This window comes from Anoplopoma fimbria, chromosome 3 (genome assembly GCF_027596085.1).
Source record: "Anoplopoma fimbria isolate UVic2021 breed Golden Eagle Sablefish chromosome 3, Afim_UVic_2022, whole genome shotgun sequence".
Lineage (NCBI taxonomy): Eukaryota > Metazoa > Chordata > Actinopteri > Perciformes > Anoplopomatidae > Anoplopoma > Anoplopoma fimbria.
The window spans coordinates 23,090,793-23,112,422 of record NC_072451.1 but is presented as its reverse complement, the minus strand read 5'-3'; the positions used below and the strand labels follow the sequence as shown (position 1 = coordinate 23,112,422).

Genomic DNA, 21,630 nt, shown 5'->3' with positions numbered 1-21,630 from the left:
AAGGTGCTGCCGGCTGCAGTGGCAGCAGACGAGACGACGTGGACCTCCTGCTCTCGCCTCCAAAAATACACAAGTAGATCCTCAACACAAGGAAGTGATCTCTCTCGCTTCCCTGCTTGTCGTAGCACGAGTGCTCGGTTGTGACGATATCCTCCGCGTCGCTTCCTTCCCGAAACATAAAAAAAAAAAAAAAAAAAAAAATCAAGTAAGCAGGAGAGTGTCCGTCTGCTCAGCCCTCCATAGTTCCTGTGGTTGCTATCCAGGCACTCATGCGGGCTTCTCTCCCCTAGCCTTTTGTCGGTGCTTGCCCACCAAGAACTAATGACTAGCGGCCTAGCCCAGTGTGTGTGTGTGTGTGTGTGTCTGTGTGTGTGTGTGAAACCTTTCCCTATGGCTCAGGCAAACAGGAGGTGGGGGTGGAAGGGGATGGGTGCTTCTCTTCCCCCCCCCTCGTTCTCTCTCAAGGCTTCAGAGTCCACAAATCAAATTATGATTGAAGAAAATGGCCACAGCCGGAGACGGGCTGGATTTCTCGCTGTTTGCTTTTTCTTTTTTTTCTTCTCCTTGCCCCTCTTTCCCCTTGTCTGTTTTCATCCAACCTATTTGTGTGTTGAGAGAGAGATCAAGCAAAGCGAGGGAGGGAGGGAGGGGGAGGGAGGGGAGTGTGTGCAGAGGGGGAGGGGGCAGTGTGTGTGTGTGTGTGTGTATGTATATGTGTGTGTGCTTCCAGGGATTTGACACTGCTATTCAAGCCCTGCGGTTTCCATGGTGCTGGCTGCCTTATATGGCTATTGGAGTCAAAGAGCAAAGAGAGTGGGCTGTGTGGGGCAGTATGCACACTCACACTCACACACACACACACACACATGCACACACACAGGAAGGATGTGAAGGATCTCTCTCCTCAGAGATGCAGAGAGCATGACCCCAAGGCCTCAAAAAACCCTCTGACAATACCAGATCACCCCAAAGCAACAAATACAAGCAAAGCAGAGCTCCTGCCTGCCCTTTTGTCTTTTAGAAAGCAATCAAATGTTGGGGTTGGGGGGTTCGGGCATTGCGGCACGCCGATATAAGAAGCCGTGCACAACAGCAGAGAGGTGAGCTTTATCTCTCAAAGGGAGGATATATCTCTCCCTTTTGAAGAACACACTCTGATCTCACATTTGTGCGAGCAGCCCGCTTGAGAGCAGCTTATTGTGCGGGAGATAAAGGTTAGCGTTTTTTTTGGTCATGGCTCATTTGCTCAAGGCCCCTCCGTCTCAGCGCTTTGTGGAGCACCCGGTGATTTGTGTTGGAGGTTACCCCGAGAGGTCAAAATGACTTTCACACCCCTGCCACGCTAAAAAGCCCGGGGTCAAATGCAGATAAAAGGGGAGGGGAGGACGCACAGCAGCCCTGGATAAGAGCTTTAAGAGATAAGTGACGAATCTGCTTGTAAATGTGCAGCTCTTTGGGGTTGGGGGGGGATCGCTGTCGTAGATATGGAGAGATGAAAGTGTCGGTCCCCTGAGAGATTCACTATATGCAACCTGTTGTCTTATCTACAGAGATTTTAAAGGCATTCTTACCCCCCAAAACATTTATATGGCATTCCTTAATCTAAACCCAGCTTTACCCCCTGAAGAACAGACTTTGTGTTTGTGACAGAGACTCATTGTTCCAGCCATTGTGCAGCTAATGGGTCATCAGAGGGTTGTGTGTGTGTGTGAGAGAGAGAGAGAGAGAGAGAGAGTGTTAATTTGAATGAAAGTCCCTTTAATTAGGCCACTGTGCCTGCTTATTGTCACTTTTTGTGTTGGGAAAGATTAGCCTTGTCAAATAAAGGGGGCTTGTAAAAGCGTGTCTGTGTGAGAAGACAGAGAGCTGATAATCAATAGTTTTGTACTGAAGAAATTAAAATAATTATTTTTGATGGGGTTTTTTTGTATTGTAATAGTAGGTATCATCTCAGTTTTCATCTAACTCAAACATTTGGAGTATTTTTTCTGAAGTGATCACATACATTTTCTGATCACTGATGCCTGTGTCAAAAGCAACGCCCTTATACTAATGGTAATGTCCACTCTTGACATTTATTTCAGTCACATTCAGTTTTATTTAGCTACCCAGCATGGACAGGCTTGCCTAAACTTCCTTTAACTGTGCTCCTGGGATTTTCAAATCCTGGGCACTGGACTTCTTCTATGACGACATACATGTAAGTTTACCCTTACTTCACCAAATTGCAGCAGAATATAGATATTTAGTTGTTAAATTACAATAAAATATATTTGAACGGACTTCACTTATAAAGAAGAAAAACTATGATGACCTATAGACTCAAAGACATGCAGCCTATCATTTCCACTTCGGGGTGTGTGTCTGTCTCAGAGATACCCCTGAGGTCCAGAGTGATGTGACCTTTGAACCGACAGTCAGGAATGTGGTTGCTCCCAGCGAGTAATGCAGAAATGCAAGACCGCAAATGTTGCAAAAAGATGTCTGCCAAGCCGCCAGCCCTTCAGTCATACAGTTTAACGCACACAGAGACAGCGTACCAGTTTAAAAGTGACTTGCAGTTCAAAAACTCTGTTTAGACCAAACGTATAAAAGGGTCAGGTTGAACAAATCGCAAATTAAAAGTATAAATCGATCCATCGTGGTGTATTATTAGTTGCTTTACCACGCGTAGCCACTTGTAAAATTGTCCCGGTGGCTGAACCTGCCAATTATCATTTTTGTACCATCAAATTCTCAAATGAGACACGCATATCAGTAGTGTGTTCCCTTAAATAAATATCTGATATGGATGTGTGTGAAACAGCCCAAACCAAATCAATATATTTCACAACTGAAGTCAAATTATAACTACATTAAACCCAAGTGACCCTACTAGATTGCCCATGACCTGACTTATGACCCATGATTTAATGTTAGTAATCTGAGAGCATCCCTTGTCCAAAATATATAACTGGAAAGGCTAACACTCCCACCAACCAGGCGGCAATCTCATTGTCTGAAATGTGAAGCCAATGTGAAAGTGCCTTAAACTTGCATTCTCTCTATTGGCCATCAGGGGGCGACTTCTCTCGTTGCACAAATGAGTCTATGAGAAAATGACCCTACTTCTCCGTTGATTTTGTAAATATAATTATCGTTGCAATCTTGAATTTCAAGTCTTCTTCATTACAGCATGATGTTCATTTCGTAAATGGTCCCATTTACAGTATAATAGACCATAAAGCAGGGTATGCTTTGGGGGCGTGGCTACCTTGTGATTGACATGTCGCTACCATGCCGTTGTCTGTGAGTTGTCTGTGTTTCCATCTTACAGCTTTAACCCTTTCACTGTGTTTTCAGTTCATGAAAGTGAATTGTACCCTTTTTTGTTTGGCTAAAACATTTTTATTCAGCGTTCGGTTGTACTTTGCTCCACCCCTCTCATGTCACATCTGGTTGCAAAAAAAACAAGATGGCGATGCCCCTAAACCAAGATTTTTAACTTCTCCATCATTTTAACTTGAGCGATTTGAAAACAATGTTTAATCATTTGGAAGCTAATTTAACACAAACATAACATTCAGAAATAGATTTCAGAAGGTATATAAACTTTATCCTGTTTGTTTGGTACACCAAGCTAAAGATGTGGTCTCATAAAACAGCCCTATCCTGTCCATGAAGGTTTTTGTGTTTAGCTTTGCTTCAAAGATTGAAACTTTATGGACATTTTTGAAGGTAAATCCTTTGCTCCCCTCTTTTATTGTTATTACCCTAATTAAGACAAGATTTATTGCATGTCTCTTGTTTTAGACTGTATTAGTTTTAACTAGATGTACCTCATAAACTGGCAACTGAAGGCCAGGAGTCGCACAGCACATGGCTGACACAAACCTCTGATCAACCCACAATTTGTTTTTAAAAAGGTATCTAATAATCTCATACTGTAGTTCAGTCCCTAGAAAAGTTTAACCTGAGTTAGGTTGTTTTTAGAGCGAAGATTTAGATTTGGCCATTTTAAGGGCCAAATCTAAATCTTCTCTCCGCCTCTCCGGCTCTTTTTACTGCTGCCATTTGAGGTCCCTTCTATTTCTGGTTTTCCAGGGTTACACACCTGTTGAGTCTTCTTCCACCACCAGCAGTGAGAGTAAATACATAAACAATTCTACTCTGCAGTAGGTTTACACACATTTGTATGCACCACCATGTTTGTCCATGTCTCTGCCAGAAGTTTTGAATTATTTGGTCGTATACCTCCAGCTTCATGATGTTTTCCTTCAATACCTTTTGCTCTAAAACCCCCAAAAAATGTCTAACTTCACATGTCATACATATTTATGTTTATGCACGTAAATGTTTGATCTAAGCTGATACATTTTGCATAGATATATCTATCTTGATTTCTAATTTCTTCACAATAAGAATTTAGTTTGACCATATAAATTAATGTTTGAGATTGGAGCAGGTTCTGAGGTTTTTAGATTACTCAACAGATATGGAATTTGTTTCTTTGAAGAGACCCCAGTTTTTAAGTGTAATTAAACCTTTTATGGCATAAAAAACATTAGTAACTGAAAGTCTCTTGTGTTTATTTGTGTGCGATGCACTTTTTTAAAAACCTTGTAATGATCTTCAGAAATCCTATCAGTTGCCCTGTCTGTCATCTGAATCAATCCTTTGCTTTGGCTTCAAATTGTCACAGTTATTTGATAGTTAAGATTACAGGATGGGTCCTTAAATCCCACCCTTTGGCATTTTTAGGCAGGTCCAAACACGACTTACTCGACTATTGATTCAGTTAACATTTGAACCATTTAAGTTAACCTTTAATGGTTGTTACAGAGACAAATACCACCCCCTATGTCTAAAGTTAGGCCAGCCCTCTCCCTGAGGCATCCCCAGCAACCACTGTAATTCAATCTCAGGGTGTTAGTGTGTGTGCTCTCAACCGCATCAGCATATGGAAAGTAGGTCTTTACTTAAAGTAATCACGAGGCAGCCTTCTTTCGGGGGACTGCGTTTTCACCACGCTCTGATGGCTGTCAAATGTTTAGAGTCGCAGTGACAGCTTCACCCCGAGACCACAGTGACCTGTGACCTTTGAGGAATGGACAAACCTGCAAACAAAAACAGAGGCCTTTGTGCGGATAAAAGGGAAAACATCTGCTGGGCTGAGGACAGGGAGAGAAGAGGGGGATTAACTCTTGGTGATTCATCATCAGGTCATTTTGGCCACCTCCGATTAGAGGTGACTGATGGGAACATGCAGAAAGCCATTGTACATCGCATTAACTGCGACCCAAATCACCCTTATTTTACCCATTAATGCCCTAGCTGCCTCTTGGCTTAGCAGGAAAAAATGATTAAAAAAAAAAAGCAGAAAAATACAATATGGAGGAGTATTTCCTTGATATTAATGCTGCAGTCTCTCTTATCACATCACCACAGGAGCCACTGGTCACAGCGAGCCTTTCATTTTTAGATTGAATTGGAGCCTGAATAAATGATCTGAGAGGATTGCACATCACAGTGCCCGTGGAGAAAATCCATTTGAACAATTCTGGCTTTGATATCATCATGCATTGTCATGATAAATGAATATCTGAATTTTTTTAACCCCACTGAAGCAGGAGCGTAGATCACAAAAGAAAGCATTTTCTCCCTCTCTCTGTGCACTTAACACAAACTGGGCACATGCAGCTTTTAGCACCGTATTGTTTATTTGTCTCTGTCTGGGGGTCGACTCAGGTATTTACCACTTCCCATCTGTGTCTCTCAGTAACAGAGACCTCTTTCTTCAGGCTAGCCATTCGATATAGCACACGGCTGTGATATGGGTAACCAGATCCTTCAGAGCTAGTTACCAATTAGCCAAACATCTCTGGAGGGAAACCCCATGGGGTAATTCTTCATGTTATTGGGGCATTATCACCAGGAACCTTGTTGTTCTGTAGGAGCAGGTTAAACAATAGGGCAAGTAGGTGGAGAGAGAATGTGCTTTGGTTAAAGAAAATTTGATTATTTTCCATTAAATGGATAGCTAAGATTTTATAAAATAGACTTATTGAGCAGTTGCCCGGCAACCAGCAGAGACTTCCAGCTCTCACCCAACAAATAGTTCAGGTTAATGCAACCTTTTTTTTTACAGATTAATAAATAAGTAAAATAAAATTGATTAATAGGAGAGCGCCAAGTTAGACACAAAGACAACTGTCACATCTGTTATATAAAACTCATATTATGATTTAGCTAAGAGACCCTCCTCTTTGCTTAATTTAGCTACGTTTAGCTTAATTTAGCTACATTTAGCTTAATTTGGCATACAAACTGGAAACGAGGAAAAAGGAGAGCGTTGGGCACATAACCCATCATAAATCTAAAAAATCTTTACACTTCGGGTTTTCTTTATTGTTAAAAACTAGACGAGACATAGCATGTTAATTAGTGAGCTTTAGAGGGGCTGGTAGGGAGATTGGGTTACCTGTGGATAAAGCCAGGCTAGCTGTCTACCCCTGTGGGTAATCTTTGTGCTAAGCTAAGCTAACCAGCTGCTGGCTCCAGTGGTGTTTATCTTGTCATCTATCTCTTAGCAAGATTGTAAATAACCAACAGTATTTCCCAATATGTCAATCTATGCCTATGATAAATAGAATTGACTTTGCTGAGCATTCATAACCTCGGCCTGTACACCTAGTACGTAAGAAAGTAAAAAGGTAATATTCAGCCAGATTCTAGGTAAGTTTACATTATTTAAACTTGGAGGATTGTTGTAAGTTTAACAATTCAGGAGCATAGACTGTGTATGTGAGACTTGGTCTATCAAATAGTGAACACAAAATAATCAGATTTAACAGTAAAAGCCATGAATAAGTGAAATACATGTTTTTAACTTAATGTAGACAGGACACAGATTTTTATAGTGTTCCCAATGTGCTACTATATTTTCACTGTTTTTCTTAGGGTTCATTTATTCTGAAATTTTCATTTATATACATTCATTCACTACATTGATTACTAAATTGAGCATTGATGCGGTCTTCAGATGCAGTTATATTGATCTCCCACTAGGTTGCAGTGTTCCATGACAATTAACACTGTCTGTGTGTGTATTGAATATTACATGGAGACTGTCCTCTCCCTGTACCATCAGTCCAAACGCCATATCATTACTTAATATTATTATCTAAAGCTTGCTTGTCTTGTTTCAATTAGCAAAATGCTGATTATTGACCAGCTGCCGGTAAACATGTTTTACAATAACACCAGAACTGATGCAGTCAAGACCACCTAAACCTGAGACCAAGTCATGATTCGACCAAGGTAGGGTGAGACCAGGTCACGACCAGACCAGTGTAACCAGTCCCACAGTGCACAACATGCGTAACATAAAATGTGACAAATGCAAACCATAAAAAGACCCCACAGAGTAATATTCCCCTTCATTAATGCATGAAAGTATGTAGGCATGTAAATGTAAATTTAGAGGAGATTCTGTTAAACAATGGCTTTCTTTTATTTTTAGCTACATGACAACTCAAGGCTGAGTGGTATTTAATGTTGGGGACATCTAGTTTATGCTCATCAAACCAGGCCAAGACGATGTCAACAGACCTCTTCAGCTGACAGGAAACCATCCCTGTAAACACTTCAGTTTGCTTTGTGTCTAACAGAACATTTACATACTCAAACACGCCAACACAATAGAGCTCTGTTCCCTCTCTACTTGACCCAGACTTTGACATGGAGGCCACTCCAAAAGCAACTGTACAGTTTTAACAAACTGTACAGTTTGTTAAAACTGTAACGTAAGCCACAGGAGTAGGTCCTACCCACAGTAGCTGGGTGGTGTGTAGGAGGTGCAGCTTTGGCCTATTCAACCAGGAGGTGCTGCCAAATGTGGCTGTTTCACACCCACATGGGAATTTTTCGATAAGCTTTTGTGCAAAGAAATAAACATCCAAATATTTGGTTTGGACAAGAAGTTTTCAATTGCAGCTGAAAAATACCTTGGTCACACACAGCTTCAGTATCGCCTCTTAAAATGATATTGATTCACGTAAAAAATGATACAATCCCGCTGCTGCTATGTTTTGAAGACACTAAACATGTAGCCCCAACCCTCTGTCCAAATATAAGGTTGTCTTTTATAAAATATTCTTTAGAAAGATGTATTTATCTGTTGGCGGTTTAGATCACACTAGATTGGACAACTTTATTGTCAATTTGTATTTGGCTTCACAGATATGCATACACTTAAAAGCTTCCTTTGCCATAGGTAAATGAAAAAACCTATAAGTAATCCGTGTGCCAAATGGTTGGGGATAAAATGCTAAAATGTTGTTAATTAGTACATGTCTTAAACAGTTATATCATAAAAAAAGCAGAAGTCTCTAATATATAACACAATCCCTTTTATCCTTCAGTAAGATGACAGAGGATTGAATAAAATATCTCTTCAAGATGTTTCTTGTTGTGGTGATTACCTGGTATCGTCTACCAGAAAGGAGTTTTTCAAATTCATCAAACAAAGGATGTAAAGGGTCCTGAACCCTTCATGTGGCTTTCCTCCTAGATTGGGGAGTGAACAGCTCCATCAGCTGTCTGTCAGGCCATTGTATGGTCTTACTTGCTGTGTGGACTATTTTTGTGAGTTTTCTTTTTGACACAAAAGATCATTTTAGATACTCAAAAGATCATTTTAGATACTCAAATTGGCATACTGAAAACATGCCTTTGTGTATTCATGGGGAGGTCCATCTAAGGATCAATAGTCCTAATGAAATCTGTTCATAGTGAAGTCTGTGATTATCAAGAGTAACTTGGATGTTTTCACTGGAAAGATTTGTGGCTGGTGAGTTTTTCAGATGTCATTTTTTTAGTTCTGTGAGCACCACAAACAAAACTCCTTTCATGTAACTGAGATGGCTTCTCACATTTATGTTGCAAATATAACAAAACCTCAGCACATTCAACAAAAACTGTATGCATGGCTAAGTAACGCTAGGAGTAAATGTGCCTTTAACACAATTTTTAAAGCAACAGTGTATTTTAATATTGCAGCTCTCTCTTGTTGAGGCACACGCATTGTTAAAGGCTTCCATCTTAAAGGGCAGGAGAGCACAGTTGGTGTGCAGAATTACAGTGCTGGCACCCTTTGCACAGGAAACACTTGTATCCTTTCTATAATGGATATATCCGTTCTAGAGGCAGGCTTGTTTTTGCAAGTAGCTCAATGTGTAACACCAATGACAGTTCCATGTTGCGCTGGTTTATTGCTTTAATCACTTAATAGACTGAAGCAGAGAGCTTCTTTGAGATAATAAAGCAGCACCTCTTACATGATTTTTTTTTTAATTTGTAATCTTACAATAAATCTGTGGATAAAGCCAGGCTAGCTGTCTACCCCTGTGGGTAATCTTTGTGCTAAACTAAGCTAACCAGCTGCTGGCTCCAGTGGTGTTTATCTTGTCATCTATCTCTTAGCAAGATTGTAAATAACCAACAGTATTTCCCAATATGTCAATCTATGCCTATGATAAATAGAATTGACTTTGCTGAGCATTCATAACCTCGGCCTGTACACCTAGTACGTAAGAAAGTAAAAAGGTAATATTCAGCCAGATTCTAGGTAAGTTTACATTATTTAAACTTGGAGGATTGTTGTAAGTTTAACAATTCAGGAGCATAGACTGTGTATGTGAGACTTGGTCTATCAAATAGTGAACACAAAATAATCAGATTTAACAGTAGAAGCCATGAATAAGTGAAATACATGTTTTTAACTTAATGTAGACAGGACACAGATTTTTTATAGTGTTCCCAATGTGCTACTATATTTTCACTGTTTTTCTTAGGGTTCATTTATTCTGAAATTTTCATTTATATACATTCATTCACTACATTGATTACTAAATTGAGCATTGATGCGGTCTTCAGATGCAGTTATATTGATCTCCCACTAGGTTGCAGTGTTCCATGACAATTAACACTGTCTGTGTGTGTATTGAATATTACATGGAGACTGTCCTCTCCCTGTACCATCAGTCCAAACGCCATATCATTACTTAATATTATTATCTAAAGCTTGCTTGTCTTGTTTCAATTAGCAAAATGCTGATTATTGACCAGCTGCCGGTAAACATGTTTAACAATAACACCAGAACTGATGCAGTCAAGACCACCTAAACCTGAGACCAAGTCATGATTCGACCAAGGTAGGGTGAGACCAGGTCACGACCAGACCAGTGTAACCAGTCCCACAGTGCACAACATGCGTAACATAAAATGTGACAAATGCAAACCATAAAAAGACCCCACAGAGTAATATTCCCCTTCATTAATGCATGAAAGTATGTAGGCATGTAAATGTAAATTTAGAGGAGATTCTGTTAAACAATGGCTTTCTTTTATTTTTAGCTACATGACAACTCAAGGCTGAGTGGTATTTAATGTTGGGGACATCTAGTTTATGCTCATCAAACCAGGCCAAGACGATGTCAACAGACCTCTTCAGCTGACAGGAAACCATCCCTGTAAACACTTCAGTTTGCTTTGTGTCTAACAGAACATTTACATACTTAAACACGCCAACACAATAGAGCTCTGTTCCCTCTCTACTTGACCCAGACTTTGACATGGAGGCCACTCCAAAAGCAACTGTACAGTTTTAACAAACTGTACAGTTTGTTAAAACTGTAACGTAAGCCACAGGAGTAGGTCCTACCCACAGTAGCTGGGTGGTGTGTAGGAGGTGCAGCTTTGGCCTATTCAACCAGGAGGTGCTGCCAAATGTGGCTGTTTCACACCCACATGGGAATTTTTCGATAAGCTTTTGTGCAAAGAAATAAACATCCAAATATTTGGTTTGGACAAGAAGTTTTCAATTGCAGCTGAAAAATACCTTGGTCACACACAGCTTCAGTATCGCCTCTTAAAATGATATTGATTCGCGTAAAAAATGATACTAAACATGTAGCCCCAACCCTCTGTCCAAATATAAGGTTGTCTTTTATAAAATATTCTTTAGAAAGATGTATTTATCTGTTGGCGGTTTAGATCACACTAGATTGGACAACTTTATTGTCAATTTGTATTTGGCTTCACAGATATGCATACACTTAAAAGCTTCCTTTGCCATAGGTAAATGAAAAAACCTATAAGTAATCCGTGTGCCAAATGGTTGGGGATAAAATGCTAAAATGTTGTTAATTAGTACATGTCTTAAACAGTTATATCATAAAAAAAGCAGAAGTCTCTAATATATAACACAATCCCTTTTATCCTTCAGTAAGATGACAGAGGATTGAATAAAATATCTCTTCAAGATGTTTCTTGTTGTGGTGATTACCTGGTATCGTCTACCAGAAAGGAGTTTTTCAAATTCATCAAACAAAGGATGTAAAGGGTCCTGAACCCTTCATGTGGCTTTCCTCCTAGATTGGGGAGTGAACAGCTCCATCAGCTGTCTGTCAGGCCATTGTATGGTCTTACTTGCTGTGTGGACTATTTTTGTGAGTTTTCTTTTTGACACAAAAGATGATTTTAGATACTCAAAAGATCATTTTAGATACTCGAAAGATCATTTTAGATACTCAAATTGGCATACTGAAAACATGCCTTTGTGTATTCATGGGGAGGTCCATCTAAGGATCAATAGTCCTAATGAAATCTGTTCATAGTGAAGTCTGTGATTATCAAGAGTAACTTGGATGTTTTCACTGGAAAGATTTGTGGCTGGTGAGTTTTTCAGATGTCATTTTTTTAGTTCTGTGAGCACCACAAACAAAACTCCTTTCATGTAACTGAGATGGCTTCTCACATTTATGTTGCAAATATAACAAAACCTCAGCACATTCAACAGTAGCTCAATGTGTAACACCAATGACAGTTCCATGTTGCGCTGGTTTATTGCTTTAATCACTTAATAGACTGAAGCAGAGAGCTTCTTTGAGATAATAAAGCAGCACCTCTTACATGATTTTTTTTAAAATTTGTAATCTTACAATAAATCTAAGTATAGTTCGACATTTTGGGAAATATATTTGATAAATTGACACAAGATGAGCATAAATATTAACAGGATTAAGTTAGTTGGCAGGAATCTTTGTGCTTCGGTTTTTGTACAGAGTAAAGAGACAAGAGATGCTTTAGAGGTGCTGGAGGGTGGATTTTGTTAACTTTGGATGTGGCCAGGCTAGTTGTTTTCCCCTGTTTACATTCTTAATGCTAAGCTAAGCTAACTGGCTGTAGCTTCATATTTAGCGTACAGAGATTTAAGTGTGTCAATGTCTCACTCTCAGCAAGCAAGCAAATATGCGTATTACTCATGATGTCAAACTATTCCTTTAACTTTCTTTCTTTCTTACAATTACGACAGCATACAAAAAACTCACAATCTCTGTTTCAATATCTGACTGTGAGCACCTAGTCAAACCTTTTATTGACTTTTTATTTCATGTGATAAGTCTTCTGGACATAAATTAGTAAAGCTGAATGAACGGCACTCTTTCATTACAATATAAAAATAGTTCTGTTATTGCGTGAGAACTCTAACTGATACAAGGCATTAGTGCGTTAGTGAGGCGTATGAATTATGCAACAAGCCTCTCTTACTGATTTGAGAAAGCTGTGTCAGCCTGTTTGGCAACATCCCGTGACACATGCATTCCAAAACTTAAATACATCTGAAAAAAAAATTCATACCCGGTGTTTCGAAGTGGCGATAAAAACAATCCATTTCAACCACAGTTAAATCAACAATGTGACTGCTTATTTCTTGTATTTGTCTCTGATTTCTCGGTGCTTTTTATCTAGGAACTCGTCCAAAAAGTTGCTTCAGGTTTGTACATAAACAGTTCCTCTATGAATTACTGCTTCCTATGAAGATGAGGCCTGGCACGTTAACAATGCCTGGCAGGAAAAAGTTGTGGCTTTGATTGTCAGGCTCCTCTATATCATTTTAAATTGCTTAGTGTGTGTGTGTGTGTGTGTGTGTGTGTGTGTGTGTGTGTGTGTGTGTGTGTGTGTGTGTGTGTGTGTGTGTGTGTGTGTGTGTGTGTGTGTGTGTGTGTGTGTGTGTGTGTGTGTGTGTGTGTGTGTGTGTGTGTGTCTCCTGTGAGACAGAGGGCAGCTTACCCACGTCATCATGTTGGACTGAGACTAGCGGCATCAAAGAGACACTGGACGAGAACGTCAGAGAACAACATGAGCCATTGTCCTCCTGGCCTGCTGGGCACCGGAAAACAGTGTTTATGATCCCATCATTTTTTTTTAAAAAGTTTGGCACCATGAGCCCAGTAAGCTCTTTATGGCTGCCGTTTTTTCGTAATAGAAAACAGAAGGTGATGTCAGTGTAAATGTCACCTTATCAATAATATCAAATTGAGACTTTTCTATTTCGCATTCTTTATTTTCTCTTTAAAGATTCATACTAATTTGCTCAAAACTAAATGCTCATGAAACTAGATTTTATGTTGATCTTTAAAATCTTTAATATTATCTTTTTACTGTGACTGGCAACATTTCCAACACTGGAATGGCTTAATGTGTTATCCACAAAGTTTTTTGGTGTTTGAATGTGCACTGTAGATTGCATGCATACTGTTGATTACTGTTGATAACCTCTGCATAGGGAGGGGCAGCCAACAGGGGAGGGGAATGAGTCCAAGACAACTTCCCTTCATGGGAAGTGTGTGGCCAGAGGAGTTTATAAAGTCCTACCCATATTTACACCTCACTCACAATCTGATCAATTCTCATATTATCAACACTCCTGTGAGGAAACGTCTGGTCCAACGACGGTAGAGTGTTGGCTTTTTTTAAAGGAGGGGGCGAGCTTTTCACAAAGGGATTGTGATATCCACCAGCTGGTATGAAATAATTCAGCATTAAGATATTTGATCTTTTAGATTGCAGAGTGCTGACCTCTGATTTAGATATAGAACTTGTTTGAACTTTGCTTGCCACTCATAGTAATCCTTGAGCTTTACCCCTTTTTTTTTCTGACCCTCCCTTTTGCCATCAGCACCCATGTACAGCAGCGGCTACTCCCAGGTCTCCAAGTCGAGCCCGCGGGCCCAAAAGAAGGTGCAGTACCACTCGAAGGGGAAGAGCTGCGGCTACTACATGCGCATTGTCTTCTTCTTCTCATCGCTCATCCAGTCTCTTATCATAGTTAGCCTTGTGCTCTTTCTGGTCTACGGTAAGACGCAGGACTCAGCGTCCGTGTCACGCATCAAGGACCTGGAGGAGAGCTTCAGCCGACTGTCCATAGAAAATGTTGCCCTGAGGCAGCAGAGGAAGAACCTGACAAACCTACTCAACTCCACATTGACTCAGAAAGCCATCAACGACTGGGACCTGGCCAAAAGCCGCTACTTCGCCAACATCTCGTCAATCCTTATCCAAGATCTTGACAAGAAGCTGGTGAGAAAGCTCAGCCTTTCCATTATATCTCATGTGCACGTTCCTGTCTGTAGTACTACTTTTTCATGTGTGATTTAACTTCTCGGTCTTATTTGGAAAACCTTTCAACAGCCATAGAAATTAAAGTGTGTATGTTTGTGTCAGTATAGTTCACTAACTGTTGTTAATGTAAGTTAAATTACAGATGGAAGGAAAGCAGCTATCAATGTCCCTGCAATGCTTTAGTTAAGTTGAGCCTCAGCAGCTAAAATGTTTATAAAAAGTGCGTCAATGATCTCAAGAGCTTAACCAGTGTAATTATGGTTTCAAGAGTATATTTAGACCACTGATTATTGTCTGAATGTAAATGTATGTGTTTTCCTATAATATAGTTCTGAGATATTGTCTTATAGTTTTCAGAACAAGAGGCAGCCGAACAGAGTTATTTCAAGTCAAAGTAGCACTTTAGCGTTGAACCTACATGTCAGAGTATTTGTAAGAAAGTGTAAAAATAATAATCTTGGTTAATGGCCATGATGAACAGTTAAGGGACAATTGTTGTTTCCTGTTTTCTACATTTCAAAATCGGTCGAGAACAAATCACTAAAACACCTTCTTCTTCCACTGATATACAGCATCAGTGCTACAGCAGGTTGTATATTTGCGAGAACACAAGAAACAACCCATGCCCACCCAAACGTAAGTATGACATGTCTTCAGTGCCAACCCAAAATGAATGAAATAAATAAATGAGACATATGAGCTGTTGTCTCTAAGTCTCACCTGCAGTCAAAATAGCTTCCATTTAGAAAAATATCTATTTGACTACTTCTTGTCTCTTTTTATGAAATAATTTTTCTGAGCAGCTGGAGTAGGATGCAACTGTGGACTGACTGCTGAAAAGCAGACAGCAAGGCTGGAGCTTGTGGAGTCCAACTTCACGCAAACCACCCAGAGGATGAGGATGGAAATGGACCAGGCTGCCAAAGAGAGGGACAGCATTAACTTGGAGGTCATCCGTCTGCGGAGGGAGAAATCCACACATGAAAAGGAGGTGGAGTTCTTTAGACAAAAATGCAAAGATGACTTTTCCCAGTCCTTGAGTGGTATCGCCAATGTCTCCAAAGCTTTCCTAGAGAAGATCGATTCCCTCTTCCCTTCACACATCGCCTTCCAGCTCACCTGTCCGAAACAGAGGGATCACCTGGAGCAGATCCGCACCAATTGCACCAGCCTGTCCATGGAAGTGGAGGACAAGCTTCAGCGTTACCTGAACAGTGTGGGAGGACAGGTTTCAGCCATCCAGGCTGAGAACAGCCAAGTGAAAGCAGAGAACTGGCGACTGTACGAAGACTACCGCTGGTGCAGCACGAACCGCACGGGTCTGATCCTGCAGCACAGACAGAACTTAGACAAGCGTCAGCGGAAACATGATGAGGAAGAGGAGAGGCTCCTGTTGGACAAGTTAAGGCTAAATGGAGACATAGAGGTCCTTAACAGTAATGTGAAGTATAAAAGTAAAGTCATTGATTACCTTACTGAGCAACTCAAGCATCTCAACATGTCCTGCATGCCCAAGGTAAGAAAACAAGTACTGACTGATTACATGAAAATGTTGATAGCTCTGCAGGTGTAAAGGCAGCTGCATGGCATCGAGTGGCCACAAGCTGGGCTCTATGAGCTCTTTTGTATTCTGCATTAAGCCCATGATTACCAAAGTCACACTCTACGCACGATTTAACATTTAAATTGGTTGTTTTATTGAAACTGTTTGCCAGTAAGGTAGAAAAAAGACATTGAGAGTTTCATTCATGGAATTAACAGCAGCAGATATTACATGCAAGGAATGCTGATGGAGATTCTCTGATATGTATACACTGGCATATACAATACAGAGAATTGCATAGTTGTTGTTTTTAAATATAAAACAGCTAGTATATGCAATAATAAGGGTGTTTTGCACACAAATTTCAGCTTTGTTGTCAATAATAGTTCATCTGTGCAGTGTCAGAAGACATATTTGCTTATATAACACCTGTCGAAATACTAAAACAATAACAAAGCCCTTAGATTATAACATCTTGAACAATATCCATGAAGTCAAAACAGCCTGACAGGTTGTTGGAAATGATCCAGCTTTAAGAGTAGAGGAGGAGGTGAGGGAGGGAAATTGTCTGCCAGTAAAGAGGGCAAAAGGGTGAGAACTGGGCAAATATTTGTGTCAGTTTTGTTAAATGTCTGCTTCTGTTTACGAACAAATTTAGAACCTAGACATGAAGCTCTATGGTGTTATTCAAATCAGACGTTTGTGTCGTAAAAAGAAATGTTATTCAATATAATCATGTTTTGTGTCAATTCAAAAATACTTAAGTTTCAGCTTAGATTTTTTTAAACAAGTGGAGAAGAATGAGTTTTTTCCAATATTGACATTGCTCTCATTTTATTTCAGACAGGGCCTGGCTCGACAGGTCCACTGTCTGGGTTTGGCTCAGTTGGATCGAATCCGAGCTTTGGCTCATTTGGGCCATTCAAACCAGCATCAACTGGGACGGACTTGTCAACCGGGTTAGGTAGCTCATTTGGATCAGCGTACAATAAACCAGCATCAACTGGGACGGGCTCCTCAAGCTCGTCAACCGGGTTAGGTAGCTCATTTGGATCAGCGTTCAATAAACCAGCATCAACTGGGACGGGCTCCTCAAGCTCGTCAACCGGGTTAGGTAGCTCATTTGGATCAGCGTTCAATAAACCAGCATCAACTGGGACGGGCTCCTCAAGCTCGTCAACCGGGTTAGGTAGCTCATTTGGATCAGCGTTCAATAAACCAGCATCAACTGGGACGGGCTCCTCAAGCTCGTCAACCGGGTTAGGTAGCTCATTTGGATCAGCGTTCAATAAACCAGCATCAACTGGGACGGGCTCCTCAAGCTCGTCAACCGGGTTAGGTAGCTCATTTGGATCAGCGTTCAATAAACCAGCATCAACTGGGACGGGCTCCTCAAGCTCGTCAACCGGGTTAGGTAGCTCATTTGGATCAGCGTTCAATAAACCAGCATCAACTGGGACGGGCTCCTCAAGCTCGTCAACTGGGTTAGGTAGCTCATTTGGATCAGCGTACAATAAACCAGCATCTACTGGGACCGGCTCCTCAAGCTCGTCAACTGGGTTAGGTAGCTCCACCGGGTCAGGATTAAATAAGCCAGCACTGAGTGGGAAAAGCTCTTCAGGCTATGGGTCATCCTCTGCGTCGGCTGGTTCCACTGGGTCGACTGGGTCAGCAAATAAAAGTGGGTCATCCAACTCTGGATACTCTTTGCTTGGGTTTGGGAGCAGTAACTCAGGGTCAAGTAGGTCAGGTGGTGGAACAGGGAGAGGACCATCAACTGGGAATAGTGGTGGAACAGGATCGTCATTGGATGCAGGAAGAACGAGTGGACTGGGAGGCGGCTCATGTAAGAATATATGTCTACAATTTATCATTCCCATTCTGGGATATCTTTTAAGTAAAGCTAGGGTTCACACAGATTATACAAAAGTATATTTTCTCACATACCTCATACCTCTGGTGGTATCCAGGCATGCAGATAGTTTGGGTTTCATTTGGTTTCAAACTCCATAATAATAACTTTGATAGAATGGCTCTGATGTTTGTAGTCTTTGTAAATCTTAGAAGAAATAAAAACAATACAAAGATTTTCTGTAGTAAATAAATGAATTCATGCAGCTTGATTGATTACATCATGGCTAAATCCTGACAATTTCCTATGTTTAACCAGCAGTCAATGTTGCTCAACACCTCAGAGATCTGCAACGACTCATCAACCCCTCTGGCCCAGAGTGAGTATGAAGGATCTTTTAGCTGTAGGTTGAGAGTGAACGGGAAAGAGTTGCTGGTGTTTTTGTTGCCAACTGAGCAGTGAATATATTCTTTATTTTTGTTATTGTCAACAGATTCCATTAAAAAAAAAAAGTTTGTTTGTTTATTTATAACTTTTAAATGGTTTTCTAAAACAGCAGCACTGTAGTTTTCAGCAAACTTTACACAACCACAAGTTAATAGGGCCTTTGCCTTTGTTAGGGACTATTTTCAGCTTCAGATTAATACACATTTGGTGCTCTAGTGAGTATTTTCAGCTCGCTGGATGCAGGATTGACTTGAAATATAAAGCAGTGCCCCTGTTCATTATAATGAAGGAACATATCAGTGCAACAGTGTGACTCATTCATGTGTTTTTAATATTTTTTGGACAGAAGTGGAACTACACTATACAACAGAATAAACTAAATCAGACTTTGACTACACCATAGTTGTTAGTCATGGGGTTGGTTGACAATAAGACAAATAAGAAACATCATCGAACTTATCCATTAACAAAAGCAGTGGTTACTTTCGCATAATTTCTTTCTTTGTCTCTTTCTTTCTTTATCTCTTTCTTTAGGGAGAAACAAGATCTCTCCAGAATGTTGGGTTAGTCCATCTTGAAGAGAATAAACACAACATAAAATAAATGTACCTTCCACTGCATTATTAAGCACAGCTAAATGCAAGCTTCTCATATTGAGTTCACATGATTTATAAAAATAAATGTACCATATATTTTGCATTATTTGTGACAGTTTATACTTCAATATGCATTTAGAACAGTACTCTGAATAATTTTTGCACTTTTGAATGTAAAATGTAAAGTTTGTGTGTTAATGATTTGTATCTACACAGTATGAATATGCACATATTGTATTTTTAGACCGTAAATACAGAAATATAAAAGCTTTGTTTGAATATAAGTACATTAATCGAGCCTGCCCCGTCTTTATAAACAAAACTATTGAAGATATCATCCAATGCAGAGCCGGAAGCAACTGTTTGTCCCCATGTGCGTCACCTATTGTGTAGCTAATTACCAATAAATTACTCCTGAGCCCCACCTGTAATTTTTCTGACAAGATTTATTGGCAACGGGTCTAAATCCCTCCAGCGTGTTTATGTTTACCTGTCAACCTGTCAGCAGTCCAGCTGAGGCAGACGGGAGGAACTTTTGGAAATGCTTTTGTATACACATTGTTAAAAACAATGTGCCATCACTTAACTGTAGAGAACACGGATATCCATTGCCTAAATAAAATCCCAATATATCTCTTATAAAAAAACACACAACGGGGAAAAGATGGCACTTGACTTGGTATCGGATGAGGGCTCTAACCTTTCCCAAAACTAGTCTTGAAACGACAAAAGCAGACAGATTGTATGTTTAATCTTTGCTGGGTTTATAAAACAAAGAGAGGGAAATTAATATAGAAAAATATAAACATGGTTGTTTTTGTGAAGAAATGAATACCCCATGTTTGAACATTTGGGACATATGAATGGCACTTTAATTTGTAACAGCCCTACCAGGGAGCAGGAAAACAAAGCATCGTGAGAACAGACAAACATCCTGTGTGTTGCACTGTGGAAGGATGGAAACGTACTTTTAATTCAAGAACTGAGAGTGTATTGTGTTTGGTGCCAATTAATAAAAACAGCACTTAGACCTGCGCAATGGGAGAGCTCTTTCCTGTCTAAAGGATATCCTTTGTTTAACATCAAGTGATTTTCCACATTTGGGATGTGCAGCTAACTGCAGAGGAGCTGTGAGGGTATTAAAGGTTAACTGTTTGGATGCTTCTGGGAGTCGTTTCGTAAGACTCACTGAGACACAGGACGTGTTGAAGATGCTTTACTGGAAAATCATCACTGCGTTTCCTGTCATCTTAATGGAATTTCCTGTCGACTCTTGTCATTTTTTAATTCCCTGTCCACAAATTACGCTGTTGAACATTGTTTTTGCTGACACAGTGGACAATGATTATTTCATTCATCATTTTTGTATAAATCACTTATTTATCCTAGTAGACCAAACTACTAAATTACAGACAGAAAACCCTTTTAATTCATATGCCTGACTTTAACAGGGTTTCAAGAAGGGGGAGATAAGCTTCTTCACTTTCCCACCTTGGATTTACATGCTGTTTTCAGTATTCAACAACCCCCTGGTTTTTATTTTATTATTATCTTTAATATTATATTAACGTCAATAATACATGTCACCATAACTCAGCCATGAACTGTATTACTGCAGGCCAACAACAACAAAAGGCAACATAATACCAATACCAATACCCTTAAATAAGGGGGGAATAATTGTGAATAGTCATCCAGTTGTTAATAAGATATTTTAAATAAATGCTTAAATAAAATGCATAACTGGAGCTTAAAATGTAAAGGTTATGACCCTAACACAAAGTGGATCTCACTGCAAAATTTTATGTAAATCTAGAAAAATTAAAACTCGCTCTGGTTTAAGTACCGAAGGAGATTACTCTGGTAAAACATTACACAATGAACACAATACAGTTAAGACAGAAGGGAGACGCTTTCAATTGTCTTGAAGCAGGCAGTTTAACCAAATTATTTGTGTGATTTTAAAAAATAGCCAGGTGTACTATATCAACTTGTGATCGTGTTACACAAAGGTCCAAAGAGTAGGTTTACATGCATCTCTAACACAATTGGCATCATTTAGTTCTGTCATTGACAACAACTTTGCCACATTGCCAAAAATGCTATTGTGTGATTTTGGCATGTAAGCAAAACAAATTGAACCAAAAACTGTAAAGGGCTCGATGAAATATTTTTGAACTCATTGCTGGCAGTTTTTTAGGGATCTTGACACTAAGCCTTGTAGACAACAATGTGAAAAAAGACTTGGGGCCATTGTGTCGCAAGCCTGCCCAGTCACCTCCCTCTCTCTGGTGAAGCAGGAAAGGGAACGGGTGCTTATGATTACAACCTCCTGCCTCATCTGGTATTTCACAACTGTGGACCCTTTTGTCCGTCGCTGCTAATGTTCCCTCTTTGCTGTGACCTCTAATTGCATTTCCTATCTGCCTGGCCTCCCTCAAGTCCCAAGGCTGCCCAGGCTGGAAAAGACATCAGGGGGCAAAAACCCTTTCTCTTGCAGATACTATGTTGTTAAGGGGGAGGGTCGTAAGCGGAAAATGTTCCCCTGCACTGATGTGCTTTTGTGTTGAAGTCCTTCAGCGCAACCCTGACCTCACCTTGACCTCTTTCTGTAAAGCAGCTATCGAAAGAAAAACACAGGGCTTAATTGTTTAAAGAGAAGGTTTTTGACTTCATGTAGCCTCAGTTTTACAGGCAAATCGTTCAGTGCTAAGGTGGCACACGTGAAGTAAACGTGCCATAGACAA

General features: G+C 40.1%; 1 protein-coding gene across 2 annotated transcripts; it reads left to right on the top strand.

The window, feature by feature from the left end:
• The first annotated feature begins 13,705 nt into the window (after positions 1–13,705).
• On the top strand, positions 13,706–19,917 carry plvapa (plasmalemma vesicle associated protein a). 2 transcript variants are annotated; one of them, XM_054626650.1, is made up of 7 exons: positions 13,706–13,847; positions 14,003–14,403; positions 15,018–15,081; positions 15,249–15,961; positions 16,832–17,834; positions 18,162–18,219; positions 18,822–19,917. In XM_054626650.1, the coding sequence occupies exons 2-7, from the start codon at positions 14,008–14,010 to the stop codon at positions 18,853–18,855; spliced, it is 2,268 nt and encodes a 755-aa protein (XP_054482625.1). In that variant the 5' UTR covers positions 13,706–13,847; positions 14,003–14,007; the 3' UTR covers positions 18,856–19,917. The 2 variants fall into 2 exon arrangements, with proteins under 2 accessions (XP_054482625.1, XP_054482624.1); XM_054626649.1 differs by having other exon boundaries at positions 18,159–18,219.
• Positions 19,918–21,630: the final 1,713 nt, after the last annotated feature.

Excerpts from the sequence above, each read along its gene's own strand:
- plvapa (XM_054626649.1), top strand. The coding sequence starts at position 14,008 with ATGTACAGCAGCGGCTACTCCCAGGTCTCCAAGTCGAGCCCGCGGGCC. Across the intron at positions 17,835-18,158 it reads TGGACTGGGAGGCGGCTCAT|CAGTCAATGTTGCTCAACAC; the intron begins GTAAGAATATAT and ends ATGTTTAACCAG. Across the intron at positions 18,220-18,821 it reads ATCAACCCCTCTGGCCCAGA|GGAGAAACAAGATCTCTCCA; the intron begins GTGAGTATGAAG and ends CTCTTTCTTTAG.